Source organism: Corvus moneduloides, chromosome 11, assembly GCF_009650955.1.
Source record: "Corvus moneduloides isolate bCorMon1 chromosome 11, bCorMon1.pri, whole genome shotgun sequence".
Lineage (NCBI taxonomy): Eukaryota > Metazoa > Chordata > Aves > Passeriformes > Corvidae > Corvus > Corvus moneduloides.
In genome coordinates this window covers 1055768-1068123 of record NC_045486.1, presented here as the reverse complement: position 1 = coordinate 1068123, position 12356 = coordinate 1055768, and the positions used below count along the sequence as shown (strand labels likewise).

Below are 12356 nucleotides of genomic sequence, written 5' to 3'. Positions count from 1 at the left end.
TTCTGCCCTTTGTCTGCCCATGCCTCCTCTTTCAGCTCACTGTTCCCCTGAGCTTCATATTTGTTCAAAGCTCTCCAATCCTGTGCTTGGCTTCATCTTTCACAGCCCTCTCTGCCACCCTCCCTGTTTTCCAAGTCCCTCTTCTACTTTTAGCAACCTAATGATTAGTCCAGGACACCGGGGTTTTGCAGCTCCTGCTCCCAAGAGATGGAAGGAAGAAAAGAAGGATTTCCTTTTCCAAACCTGTTGGTCTTCCAGATGTGCAGAGTGTCAGGGTCTGTGATCCCTCTCTTCTCTGCCTGCTCCTCTAGGAAGTCAAAGAAATACTTCACAGCCACGGGTGGTTTATCGTCTCGGATACTGAGAATGGCTTTGAACAAGTCATCCAGGAACTTCTGGAGTGTGCCCTGCAGGACAAGGACACGGTGGACCCTGGTGAGAGCAGCAGCACCCAAACCCAGGAGAACAGTGGAGGGGCTGTGACTGCTGCACACAAGAGGAAATGCTTTGCTGCCAGTTGGATAAGTCAGAAGAGAAAGGGGATGCTGACGCAGAGAGGGAACGGTTTGTTTGTGGATAGTAATATAATGAACTTGCATTTGGGGTTAATTTCTTTTGGCATTGAGATTTTCTTTCTTACTGCTGGGATCTCACATCTGTGCTTTTTCTGTACAGCACAGACAAAGAAGACCAGAGACTGCTGGCCATCCCTGTGATCTTTTTTTCAGTGAGGCACCATGCTGGGATTAAAGATGGGCCAGATCTGACCTCAGATCACACAGACATTTCTCTTGCTCCCACAGCTGAGCATCTCCATCTCCTGTCCCTGCAGCATCTCTTTCTGGGGACATGGGTTCAGGTCTCAGCTATGCATTGGAAGCCCTGAGGCAGCCAGAATTGCTTTTGTCTGCATGGCCCCCAGTCCATCCTGGGGAGAGCATGTGGGGCATCACACAGTAGCAAGGATGAGCTGGGAAGCTGGAGGGACCCTGAGGAGCCTGACAGCCTCCCTAAACATGCTCCAGCCATCCAGGACAGGATTCCCACTGCCTTCTGGGAGCAACCAGCCCTGCAGTGCTCCTTCCCTGGAGCAGGCTTCTCCCTATAGACCACGAACAAACCCACCTGCCAAGCACGGGGGCAGCCTGGCTCCTACCTTGGTGGAGAGTAGCCTTGTCAGGTAGATTTCTGGAAGGACCTTCTTCCTATGGCTCTGTCTGTGGGACTTCTTATGTTCCACTGATTCATCAGTTGGGAGAACCTGGTCCCAGATAAAGCACATGGTCAGAGCACTCTTCCCTGGAAGTGTCACACTAAATTTTCCTTTCAGCAAAGAATTTCAACCACATATAAAATTCAATTAAAAAGCAGTTACTGCTTTATAACACACCCTTATATGGCTTTAAAAAAGTGATTCATAATACTCAGTTTTTCTGACATTTGTTTCTCCTGTCTCTTTATTGCCTCTCTCACCCTAGATGAAGAAAATGAACCCATCCATCTCCCTTTGCACACTAGCCTGCTTGCCCCCCTGGGCTCTCACACCCCTGTCTGGGCTGTACCTAGGGCTCCCAGAAGCAATGCACATGGCTTCTGCAGAAACCAGCTTTGCTTGGATTAGGAAAAAGCACAGTACATAGGAATACTGGCTTTTTCAGAACACAAATTAATATTCTGCTGGTCAGGTCAGTGAATTACTCTCCATAATGACAAAGCAAGCAACTGACGTCCATCCTGGCATTGTTTCACATGTGAAGAGTTGATTTCCCATCCCTTCTCCCTCCTTGCTCTGCATGTGTGTGTGCGTGCGTGCTTCTACTTGAGCATGGAAATGCTTGCAGAGAAAAAAAACCACCTCAAACCAGGCTATAAAATATTGTTGTTGTCCGTAACACCTTTTTTCATAACAGCTTTTAGCAGCATTTAGCACTTTGCGCTTCCAGCATGGTACACCAGCAGGAACCCATGGACCTGCTCAGCCCGGGAAACAGGCGGAATGCCAGGAGCTCCCAGCAGGTGACTCAGCCAAGGTGTCACTGGATGCCACCACTGACACTGTGCCATGTCACGCCACACTCTGACTGTGCGCCTGAGCTCTCTGTGGCTGCCAGCAGCTCCATCATTCACAACCATTTCTCTGCCATCCTGGTAATTCTTGATCATGTCCCTCAGTTTATCTACAGATCACCTTTCTCGCCTCTTTGAACCCTGGTGAAGAGAATTAATGAGCCCTGATCCAGCTTGTTCACCACATCTGACACTACAGCCCACAGATGTAATTTAAGTTAATATCTGCAGCCCCCACAAGCAGCCATCATCCCTGCAGCCAGGAGCAGGATACTTACCAAGTGGAAGTACTTTTCAGTGTCCAAATCCTTCACTGTGAAGAAGAAGAGAGACACAGTGGCTCAGCCAGAGGGTCCAAGCTGAAATCCACCCCACTCGTGATCTCCATGTCAAGAGGCATTTGAACCCCAAAAACCTCAACACCGAGCTGGTGTTCTCACCACAAGTGATCTAAGTGTTTCTCCTTGGTTTGGAGTTGTTTACTGCGTTATGGGGCACGTGGGAGGTACCCTAGGAGGTACTTCAAGGGGGACCTGAGATCTCCCAAGGGATGTTTTAAGAGACACTCAAGAGGGCATGAGAACAGGATGAGCACAGGGGCACTCCTGCACCCTGACCCTGCTGTGCCCCACGCTCCCAGCATTATTCCGAGCCTCATCATCAGGGCAGCTCAGTCCCAAGCAGCTCCTCACCACGGCAGGCAAAGGACTCCTGGAGAGCCAGGCTCTGTGCAGACAGCCTAGAAACAGGGTTTGAAATTCCTTGTTTAATGTGGATTTTTGTCTCCCTTGGTCTGTTTTGACTCTGCACAGCCTGAAACCTAGAAATGCACTGGCAAGAGACTGAATATATCTAACTGGGAAGGAGAAGATTTTCTCAACCAAGTGGTTTCAGATTCTTCCTTTTAATCACTCTGTCAGCACAGATTGGATGCCAGCCCCCAGTGAGGGTGCGAGATGGAAGCTGCAAACACCTTGAGGGCTGGGAGAGCACCCTGCACCCCATGATGCAGAGGGAGGAGACTGGATAGCACGTCTAGAGCCACCACATCCACAGCACCCAGGAACGGGGCCTGGCAGTCTTCTAGCATTCCCAGCCAGAGACAACCCTCTGCCAGTGACCCTCTGACATTCCTGCCCTGTCACCAGCAGCAGGGAAGAGGAGCGAGATGTTACCTCTGCTCAGTGTGGTGTCCTTCTTGTCCGTCAAACTCATGGCCAGGGATGCCCCTTCAGGGATCTGTGGAGGAAGGGAAGAACACGCATTGATGATGGGGGCCTTATCGGTGCCTCCCTGGTCCTGGGGAGATCCCAGGAGCTAGGGGATGCTGGTGCAGTCATAGTTCTGCCACAAACATGCCCCTGAACCTGCCCTGCCCCTGCCCCCCACCTACGTGGAAAGGGAATTTTCAATACAATTACAAGATAGTGAGGTTCTCAAACCTGATGGGAACTGGGCAAATATATGTATCTAAGATACATTTTTGGATGTCGACAGCAGGCAATTTGAAAAGGAAGGAGAGTTTGGCTGTGCAGGTGCTGGTTTGCCATTCCCCAAACAGGAGAAGGAAGTGGTTGTGCCCGGACCCGTGGGGCTGGCGCAGCCTCTGTGCTGCAGGGCACCGTGCCAGCCCCGCTCCACAGCACGGCTGTTACCCCGATAACCATATTAATGAGCACTCAGCTCTGCTTTTGTTTTCCATGCACGGCTACAGACCAGTGAGGATTATGCTTCCAGACATACCAGGGAGTATGAACATCGTTAAGTATTTCTGGTTTCATTTAATTTTAAACAGAAAAACAGTCAAGAAAACAATCTGATTCACCATGTTTCCTCGTATTTTTGGCCTCGCTTCCTTGATGGTATCCCCAGCCCCTGCTCTCGGAGCAGGCACTGACAGTTGTAGCTGCGATTTCAGCAGGAGTGCAGATCAAGAGCACAGTGATACTAATCAGCTAGGCTAGTGGCCCTTGGGAATAAGAGCTTTTTTCCCCTCCTCTTTCTGTTGTCAGGATAACTTGTTTTGCATGAAGAGTGTTAATTAGTTTCTGTGTGTTGCAATATTAACAAGATGCTCGCCAGGGCAGATGTCTATTCCCTGGAAGCTCTCATGGAGCTATGGCAACCTCCCTGCTTGTTCCTGATGATCCCATTTTTGGAGGGGAACCGCAGCTCACCCTGGAGGCCAGGCAGGCTCCGAGGAGGCGGAGCTCCCCTGAGGTGTCGACAGCTTTACCTTGTAATGTGCTAATGTGTTAAGTTTCTTCCTGCCGTCCTCCACCACTGACGTGTCATCGAGGTCCCGCAGGATGTAGCTGTCAGTGCTGGTAGCGAACCACTCTGAACACAGAGAGGGGACAAGTGAGACCCCAGCCCGAAGGAAGCAAGACCCAGGGGGTCTGGGACCAAATTGCTGCCCTGATGTCTGCCCTCCTGTCAATGCTGCTTCACCCACTGCTCTGACAGGCACCAACAGCTGCTGCACAATATTAAGTGCTTCACCTGGATTTACGGACTGGCTGGTCCCATGCACCTGGTCCTTACCGAGGTCAACGTCTTCCACCCTTGGCCACTGGGAGTAGGGGACGTTCTTGCAGAAGGCCTCCAGAATTTTCTCCTTCACTTGACTGAGTGTGTCCGTGTCCATGGCTCTGACGCTCAGGGAATCCATCCCACAGCCTTGGAAGGAGACGTTGAGGTTCTGCAGGCAGAGGCTGAGTTAGGGGTGACCTGCCTGGTTCTGCTGGCTCCCAAGAATGCTTGGAAGCTGCAGTGCCTGCACAGCTCTGGCTAGTGTGCCCTGGGCCCTGTGCTGATGGAAATCAGGCTGAACTAATGTGGCCATCGATGCTTTACATCATGAGAGGCACTGATTTACAGCCCCAGGGGCTGAGGGCTCTGTTGATCAAGCTGGGAGGACACAGGGAGCAACATAGCAGCCCCCTCTCATGCTGTCTTGCTAATGGGGCTTGACCACCATGAGGCAGGGAGAAGGGTCAGCCCCCATTACCAGCTGTGTCCTCAGTTGCTTGGCTCCGACTGGTGACTAATGGAACCATCAAAGCTCATTGCTCAGCCTCTGCTTGATGCAATGGGCCAAGCTCCACTGTTTAAACAAGCTCTAAGCCTGCTGCAGGATGGGTCCGCAGCGGTGCTGGAGCCCACTTACCAGCACCAGCTCAAGAGCTCCTGAACAGCAGGACAGTCAGCTGTGAGGGCCTGCAGGCTGCCACAGACACTCGCTCAGAGACCAGGGGGGCACAGCTATTGCTTCAGTTGCAGCCAAATGCAGGGCAATGAGAGCAACTCTTTCTGTCAGAAACCCTCTCCTCTTTTTGTCTGGGTGCCTCTTTCTCTCACCAGCTGTGCAGACTCAAATGCTATGAGCATGGCATCTCGCTCTCATGCCAGCTCTGGGGAAGCCCCAGCACATGGGTACTCACCCTCGGCTTTGCCTCTATGTTCTCCCTCAGCAGCCACTCCTCGTTGAGGGTGTACCTGGCCTTCCCCGTAATGGCGTCGATGGAACCCTTGTTAATCTGCTGTTTGATGGCACAGATCAGCAGGAAGAAGGGCTCTCCAACCGTCTCCTGGGAAAAGGAAAGAAGACCAAGTCAGCAAACCAGACATTGTAGTGATGGCTCCATCAACAGTGCGGTAGGGACAGGCTGTGTGTGGACACTGAAGGTGCCTCTGCACACCAGAGAGCAGCACTAGTCCACCTCAGGTGCTGCAAACACTGGGGGGCCATCACCTCCCAACTCCCACTTGCATCTCTCTGAGGCTGCTCAGAAGTTTTCAGACTCATGGCAACATGACAGCGCAGATGGGGAAGAGGACACAACAGCCAACAACAGCCGCAGGCCATTTTTGGGGATGCTGTAACTGTCAGCATCAACATACCCCATCCAAGTTCTGCAGCAAGCACTGGAGCTGTGGAATGCCCTCGATGGGCTGTGCCAGCCTGTGCTGTCTCACGGGCAGAGCTGGGGTGCTGCTCAGAAGGCAGGGGCATATGTATGGCTGTGCTGAGCGGGGACGTGCACACATGATGCTCGACAAAATACAAATGTGCATTAATTTACATGTGAATTACACAGGAACAGGGAGACTCTAGCATACTGTGCTACAGAGATGCTTCCTGCAATCTGACAGAGTGCAGACTGTATGACATGCTGCACTCAGCAGGACAAGAAAGGGCTGATGTGCACAAAAATCCAAGTACAGAGATATTTGGGCACCCAGCTTTCTCATGAATGTGTCAGCTGAACTGCTCTTTGCACTGCCTGATTTGCCGCTGAACTCCATGGGAGTGAGCCCACAGCCTGGGCCTGTGGCTCTGGGAACCAGCGTTCATATTTCTCATACCACAGCAGAGCCCTCATCACAGCAAAACAGAGGATCAGGGTCAACAAGCTGTTCCCATGTGACAGCAAGCAAACACACCATTTAACTCCTTACATTCATCAAGCATAAGTTCATGGGAGAGAGGTGAACTGTAGCACTGCTATAACAAGAACAAAAAATATAAAAGGGAGCACCTATTTGTGATGTGATTCAGCTACACAGTTTAATGCCAAATTTCGGATCCTCTTCTGCCTGCTGCACTGATGAGCAAGGGAAACATAAGCTATTTTCTTAAGGAACTCTTCAGTGTTAGAGCACATCCCATTCTCCCTAACGTTCATGTTCAATTTCCTTCCAATGATGCAAGTGCAAATTCTGCACATTTATGTATTCTGAGCATCCCCCCCGCACACACAGGCCTGCCATCTGAGAGCCTGCTCAGACAACAGATACCCAACAGTTCTGATATTTCTCAGCTAGGAGCTGCTAAATCCTGTTCAATCTGCTTCTTAATTAAAACTTGGTGATTCTTTTATTCTAATTGCCCTATAATTGCTAAAGCAATTAGTTCGATGTCAATTTGGATGCGCTGCATTCGGTGCGGTTGATGATAGGGCGATACAGCAGGGCTGTCAGTGGGCACACACCGTCTGTGCCAGCAGGGCACTCACTTCCTTTTCAAGGGTAACTTCATGAATACAGGGAAGCTCCCTGGGTCTGCTGCAGGAGTTTAATGATTCCTGCAATGCTCCTATGAGCAGGCAGCACAAAATGGGCTCAGAGCAGGGCTGCGGGTGTTGGAATGGAGGAAGGCATGGCTTCCAGAATGTAGAGGAAGGTGTGGAGTCAGGAAGTGGAGAAGCTGAGGATTGCAAAGAGTGGAGAACGTGCAGAAGACACAAAGAGTTCATTTTGGAGAGAAAGGCAGAAGCAAGATATAACAAGGGAACAACACTGACACAGAGACCTCCTCGGGCTGCAGTACCACTGCCCCCATACTGCAACCACAAGGTGCCACTGGCTGGCCCTGCACACGGGGTCAACAGTCTTCAACACTGGCCACGCTACCAACAGGAACCCTGTTTGTGTCACACATGAGCAGGGACAAACCTGAGGCTAAACGCAGGGCTGGGCTCTGGAGCCTGCCCATCCCCGCCATGGGCAGCTCCAGCCGCAGGGAGACTGCAGTGCCTCCAAAAACATTAAAAAAGGGCAAGTCCTACTGATATGGGAACCCTTATGGCTTGAAATGAGCATGGGCTGCACGGGTCGGGGCCAGCTCTGCTCACACAAGGCTGCCCTGGCAGCGGTGGGCGGGCGTTGCGGAGCAGCGGCACTGCGCGGTCACTGCGGACACGCTGCAGGGTGCACGGGCAGGATTCGGCCCAGGCCAGGCCACAGGGGACAGAGCGACAGCGCTCCACTGGCCAGATGCTATTTCTGTTTGGCTTTTTGGCTTTCAGGCTCAGGAACTGTGGGATCTAATGGAAATCTGCAGAAGTGCTAATCAGACAGCATATTTCAAAGCAGGGAAAGAAGGGCTGGCAGGCAGGGACTAGAGATAAAATGGCAAACTTGTGAAACCTCCAGCATTGTTCAGAAAACTCATCTGGAAAGGAATCAAAACCGTCTTTGGACTTGGCTAGTTAGGAGAAAGGAAGTTTAACCAGAAGAGATCAGTGCTGATTCAGGACAAAAAAATAGTTAAAAAAACACAGTCTGGGGCCTTTTTTTCCTCCTATTGTGAATGTATTTTAATGAGACTTCATTTTCATTTTTGACTGAACTGTTATGGGCTCTTAAAGCTACCCAGGGCACTGAAATAACTGCAGTAATGGAAAGCACAGTTCAGGCTGGCAGGACTTGAACTGTTCCACGCACAAGGAGCGTGGGAGGGCTTCAGTTTTATATGCTTGGGAAAACAAAAAGGTTTAGAGCACAGACTGGATTCACATGTTGCTGCCCTATTAACACAACTCTGACAAGTTATTATAGATGTCCTCCCAGGAACACACTACAGCCATTTCCAAAATGTTTTGGTGAGGCTAGGGTGGGAAAAGCACAGAAAACAGCTGCTTATCCCAAGTGCCTGCTAATTTTGGGACAGTTATCTGTTTGCATTCTGTGAAGAACCAAACCTCCATCCCACATGCAAAACTTGGGTAAGTGTGGACACAGACATAAAAGCTGAATTCCAGAACCCCACTTTTGCTTTAACTCCCCAACCCTGTTAGGAACCAGGCACAATGGTACCATGGTAGCTTATGGAGAAGGCTTTCTTTTAAAGATTTTCCACCAAAAGTGTAGCACAAAGTAGAGACATGGACCATTTCATCTACAATTCTCACTCAGTTCTGCACAAACAGAGTTCTGCATTGATTGTGCAAATGCTGCAAGTTACCTCTGAGCCCCTGTGCCTCGCAGCAAGCCCCCTGCTAGCTCATCCCAACCCCTCACACGCTGAGCCAGCCCCCAGCAGTGGTGACTCCACGCCTTCAGGTGCCCTCCACATGTGCAGACCACGAATGCCTGTGGCCGGCAGCTCCTTCCCAGCTGAAGACAGCTCCTTCAAATCATTTTCCCCCAAAACACAAGTGGACGGGCTGTTAGGCAGAGCATTAATGCGAAACAAATGTTTTGAGCATGTAGCGTTGACTTACAAGGGAAAATACAAGCACTTGGAATTTTTCCACTGCACAACGGCAGGGACTTTCACAGCAGCTGTTTCAAATAGACATTGTGATTAATGGGGATAATTCAGGAATGAAAACCAGGCCCATCATCACATGTCTGACAGAACAGAGCTACAGGCAGGCGGGCAAGCCTTCCTTTTAACCAAGAAATGCCTCTCTGAAGGCAGCAGAGTTTGATCCTGAGGAACGCGAGGCACATGGGAGGCCTTTGGCTATCACTACTATTTAAATCACAGCCCTGAGCTGACACCAGCCGTGTGGAAGGAGGTGGTGTCTGTTCCACCACAGGGGCTCCGTCCTCATTTGTGTAGCAGGGAAGATGCCAGCTCTGCTGATCTGGACCAAGCCCCTGTCCCTTTGCACAGCTGGGCTTGTGTCACCTGGGACAAATTTCCTCTCCAGACACTCGTGTCTGACCAATTCTTTTCCCTCTTCATACTTCAGGAGCAGCTCAGTGTCTCCTTTGATCCCACCTTCACTGTGGAGCATGTGTGATATCAGAGTCTCTTGGAAATCAACTTCATTGTGCTTTAGTTTGGAAACCATTTGCTTTCAGAGATGGGAAACAGGCTGCAGTGATGCTCTGCACTGCCGTGGCTTCAGTCTGGGCATGGGAGGCCTGGAGGGGACTGCAAACCCAGTGTGCAGCCTTAGCCCCTGCCAAGAACCTGCTGCAGGCAGATGGAAATGCACATTCAGCCAGTGGCCCAACAGCTCTGCAGAGGACCTAGTCACCTTGCAGTCCTGCTCCCACCACACCCTATTCCTCTCCTCCCTCTGTGGACCACGAGCAGGGGGAAGCCCTCTCACAGCAGCACTGCCTGGCCCCGGGGATGGCCACAGCCTGCGGGAATGAGCAGCTCCCACCCATGGCCGCGTGTGCAGCTCCTTGCCATCAGCAAGCCGTGTAATGTGCTCAAGCCTTCAGGCCCACGTGATAAGGCTCCACTTCCCTCTTTTTCTTTTTTCACTGAGAAAGCCTTCTTGCACAATGTCCATTTTTAGCACAAGCTGGAGCTGGATCAGATGCCTCACATGTGGTCTCCCCTCCCCAAAAGGGAAAATCAGCACTTTCTTTCTCCAATGGTTAAACTACAGGCACAAAATCTGAAGATTAAAAAAATTTTACTAATTTCCTTTTTTCTGTCCTTACAGGCTGGATAGCTGTGCTACATTGGCACAGCCATCCTCATCCACTCTTGTAACTCCTCTTTTATTAGCCTGGCTAACCGTGTCGGCTAAAATGAAAGATGATGAACTACAAAACTACTGGCTTTAGGACAAAAAGTGATCATCTGGGATCAGAAGACATCACAGTACGTATGAAGACAATATAGAATTGCTTCTGTAGATGTAGAAAACACTTTGGGAAAAGAGATTTTTTCACAGGCTTTTTCAAGGCTCTTCCCTGTGGGTGTAATGGGGTATCCTCCAATTAACTGCTGTGGAATCAATTAAGTTATTGCTCAATTCTTCTGGGGAATTCCAAAGAGAACTGGCAAATGTTGGAGATAAAGCACTGAACAGATGGACTGCTGTTGGCTCTGAGATGCCAAACGTATTCCTGCTCATTACCATCAGAAGACAGTCGGCCTTCTGGGACAGACACCCCACCTCTCTTGCTCAGATTTGTGTAGAACCACGAGGATGTCTCTGCATAAGAGGCCCCACACACCAGTGGGCACTGATAAAGAGCAGCCCCTGCCCCAGTGCCCTTGGCCTGCCTGAGCATCGTGGTTCCTGAGACAGACACTGCTGACTGGTCAGCATAGCTGTGCCGGCTGGTCACAGAAACAACATATAACCAGGCAGTTCCCAAAACCTCCAGCCATTCTGGTTATTTTTCAGCTCCCCTATGGCTCTTCTCAAGTATAGCGAAAACATTGATCCGTGCTTCAGCCTGCCATGAAGACTGAGCTCACCAAATCAGCAGAAGTGGAGAAGTAACTGAATTTCAGGTTGCTTTCCTACACCTGAACCATTCAATACATCAGTTTGCCAACTGCTAGTGACCATTTGAGTGGCACTGCTAGCAAGTGTCAGGTCCTCAGCTGTCCCCCACATCCCTCATCCCCGCTGCACACAGAGGTGACCCTGCACCTGCCACAGCAGTGACTGGTTCTCTTACTCTGAGATAGCTGTACATGCAGATGGACATCCAATTCGTGAGCATCTTCTCCACCACAGATTCTGTCCTCCTTAGCATCAGCTTGGGGTTTTTGGAAGCCGAAGCATCTATTAGATCCACCAAGAGGTCCTTCATGATGCTGGTGTAATACTCCAGCTTCCCATGCAATGCAATAGTAAGCAGGGAGGCCAGGTTACACCTGAAACACAGAATGGTACAGGACTCAAGCCCCAATCTAACAAGACTGAACTGCTGACTGGCACTAAAAAACCCAACATACAAAGGCAGTTTTTCAGACAATTTTCATGGACCTTCTTAAGGCTGTTAGAAATTCCAACCCTCTTTCAGTGCTGCAGGACCTCAGGTCAGCTTACATCCTCTTACTGGTAAGCCAAATGAGTGAGCGCTCTTCAGGGTTTATGGCAATCCATTTCTAACAGAAAAGTGTAGGCAAGTGTAACTCAACCGTCCACTGAAACACACAGCCCCAGACTGGCTGGATTGCTCTGGGCTAGGAATAAACCAGTCTCCTCCAGCTGCCAAGTCTTTGGTTCTGAAGCTCATACCTGTCTCTTACAGCAAAGTCCTTCTGTTGCTCGAGAGCGTGGACAAACACGATGAGGAAGTGCTTGTTGTTGAGTAAGGTGGAGAACAGAGAAATTCCTTCTTCCATGTTGGGTCTGCAGTTCTCAGGAATCTGAAGAAAAATTTAGAAAGCAGACTGAGAAAACCCTGCTTGTTGTTTTTCTCCACATTTTATCCCTCTTGACAGCAGGGATGCCCCTCCTGACCACAGAAATACCAAGCAGAAGAGCCCCTCCTCCCCCGGCTTGATGCAGCCAGCAGCTTTGCTGGCAAGGAGCACACAGCTGGCCAGTGGCAGTGGCCATTCCATTCTGTTCAGCACTCCTGAGGATACCTGGAGCACTGTGGCCAGTTTGGGGCTCCCCACTACGAGACAGATGGAGCAAGTGCAGCTGAGGGCTGACAAAACAATTAGTGGGTCTACAAGGAGAGGGGAAGAGAGCTGGGTTTGGTCAGCTTTCAGAAGTTCTAGAGGGACACCTTACTGCAGCCTCCGAGTTACAGAGCTGGGAAGGATCCCAGGCCAACGCTGGAAG

The 12356-nt window shown here is 50.5% G+C and overlaps 1 protein-coding gene across 3 annotated transcripts in view; it reads right to left on the bottom strand.

Annotated features, from left to right (window-relative positions):
- Window positions 1–12356, bottom strand: part of PLXND1 (plexin D1) — a 70433-nt gene that overhangs the window by 8629 nt on the left and 49448 nt on the right. For all 3 annotated transcript variants that reach the window (XM_032121189.1, XM_032121191.1, XM_032121190.1), the window contains 9 exons: window positions 11802–11932; window positions 11236–11434; window positions 5511–5657; window positions 4612–4768; window positions 4304–4407; window positions 3243–3306; window positions 2346–2380; window positions 1157–1261; window positions 244–407 (listed from right to left, as the gene is read on the bottom strand). In XM_032121189.1, the coding sequence (XP_031977080.1) occupies window positions 244–407; window positions 1157–1261; window positions 2346–2380; window positions 3243–3306; window positions 4304–4407; window positions 4612–4768; window positions 5511–5657; window positions 11236–11434; window positions 11802–11932 (1106 nt within the window). The remainder of the gene's footprint in view (window positions 1–243; window positions 408–1156; window positions 1262–2345; window positions 2381–3242; window positions 3307–4303; window positions 4408–4611; window positions 4769–5510; window positions 5658–11235; window positions 11435–11801; window positions 11933–12356) is intronic.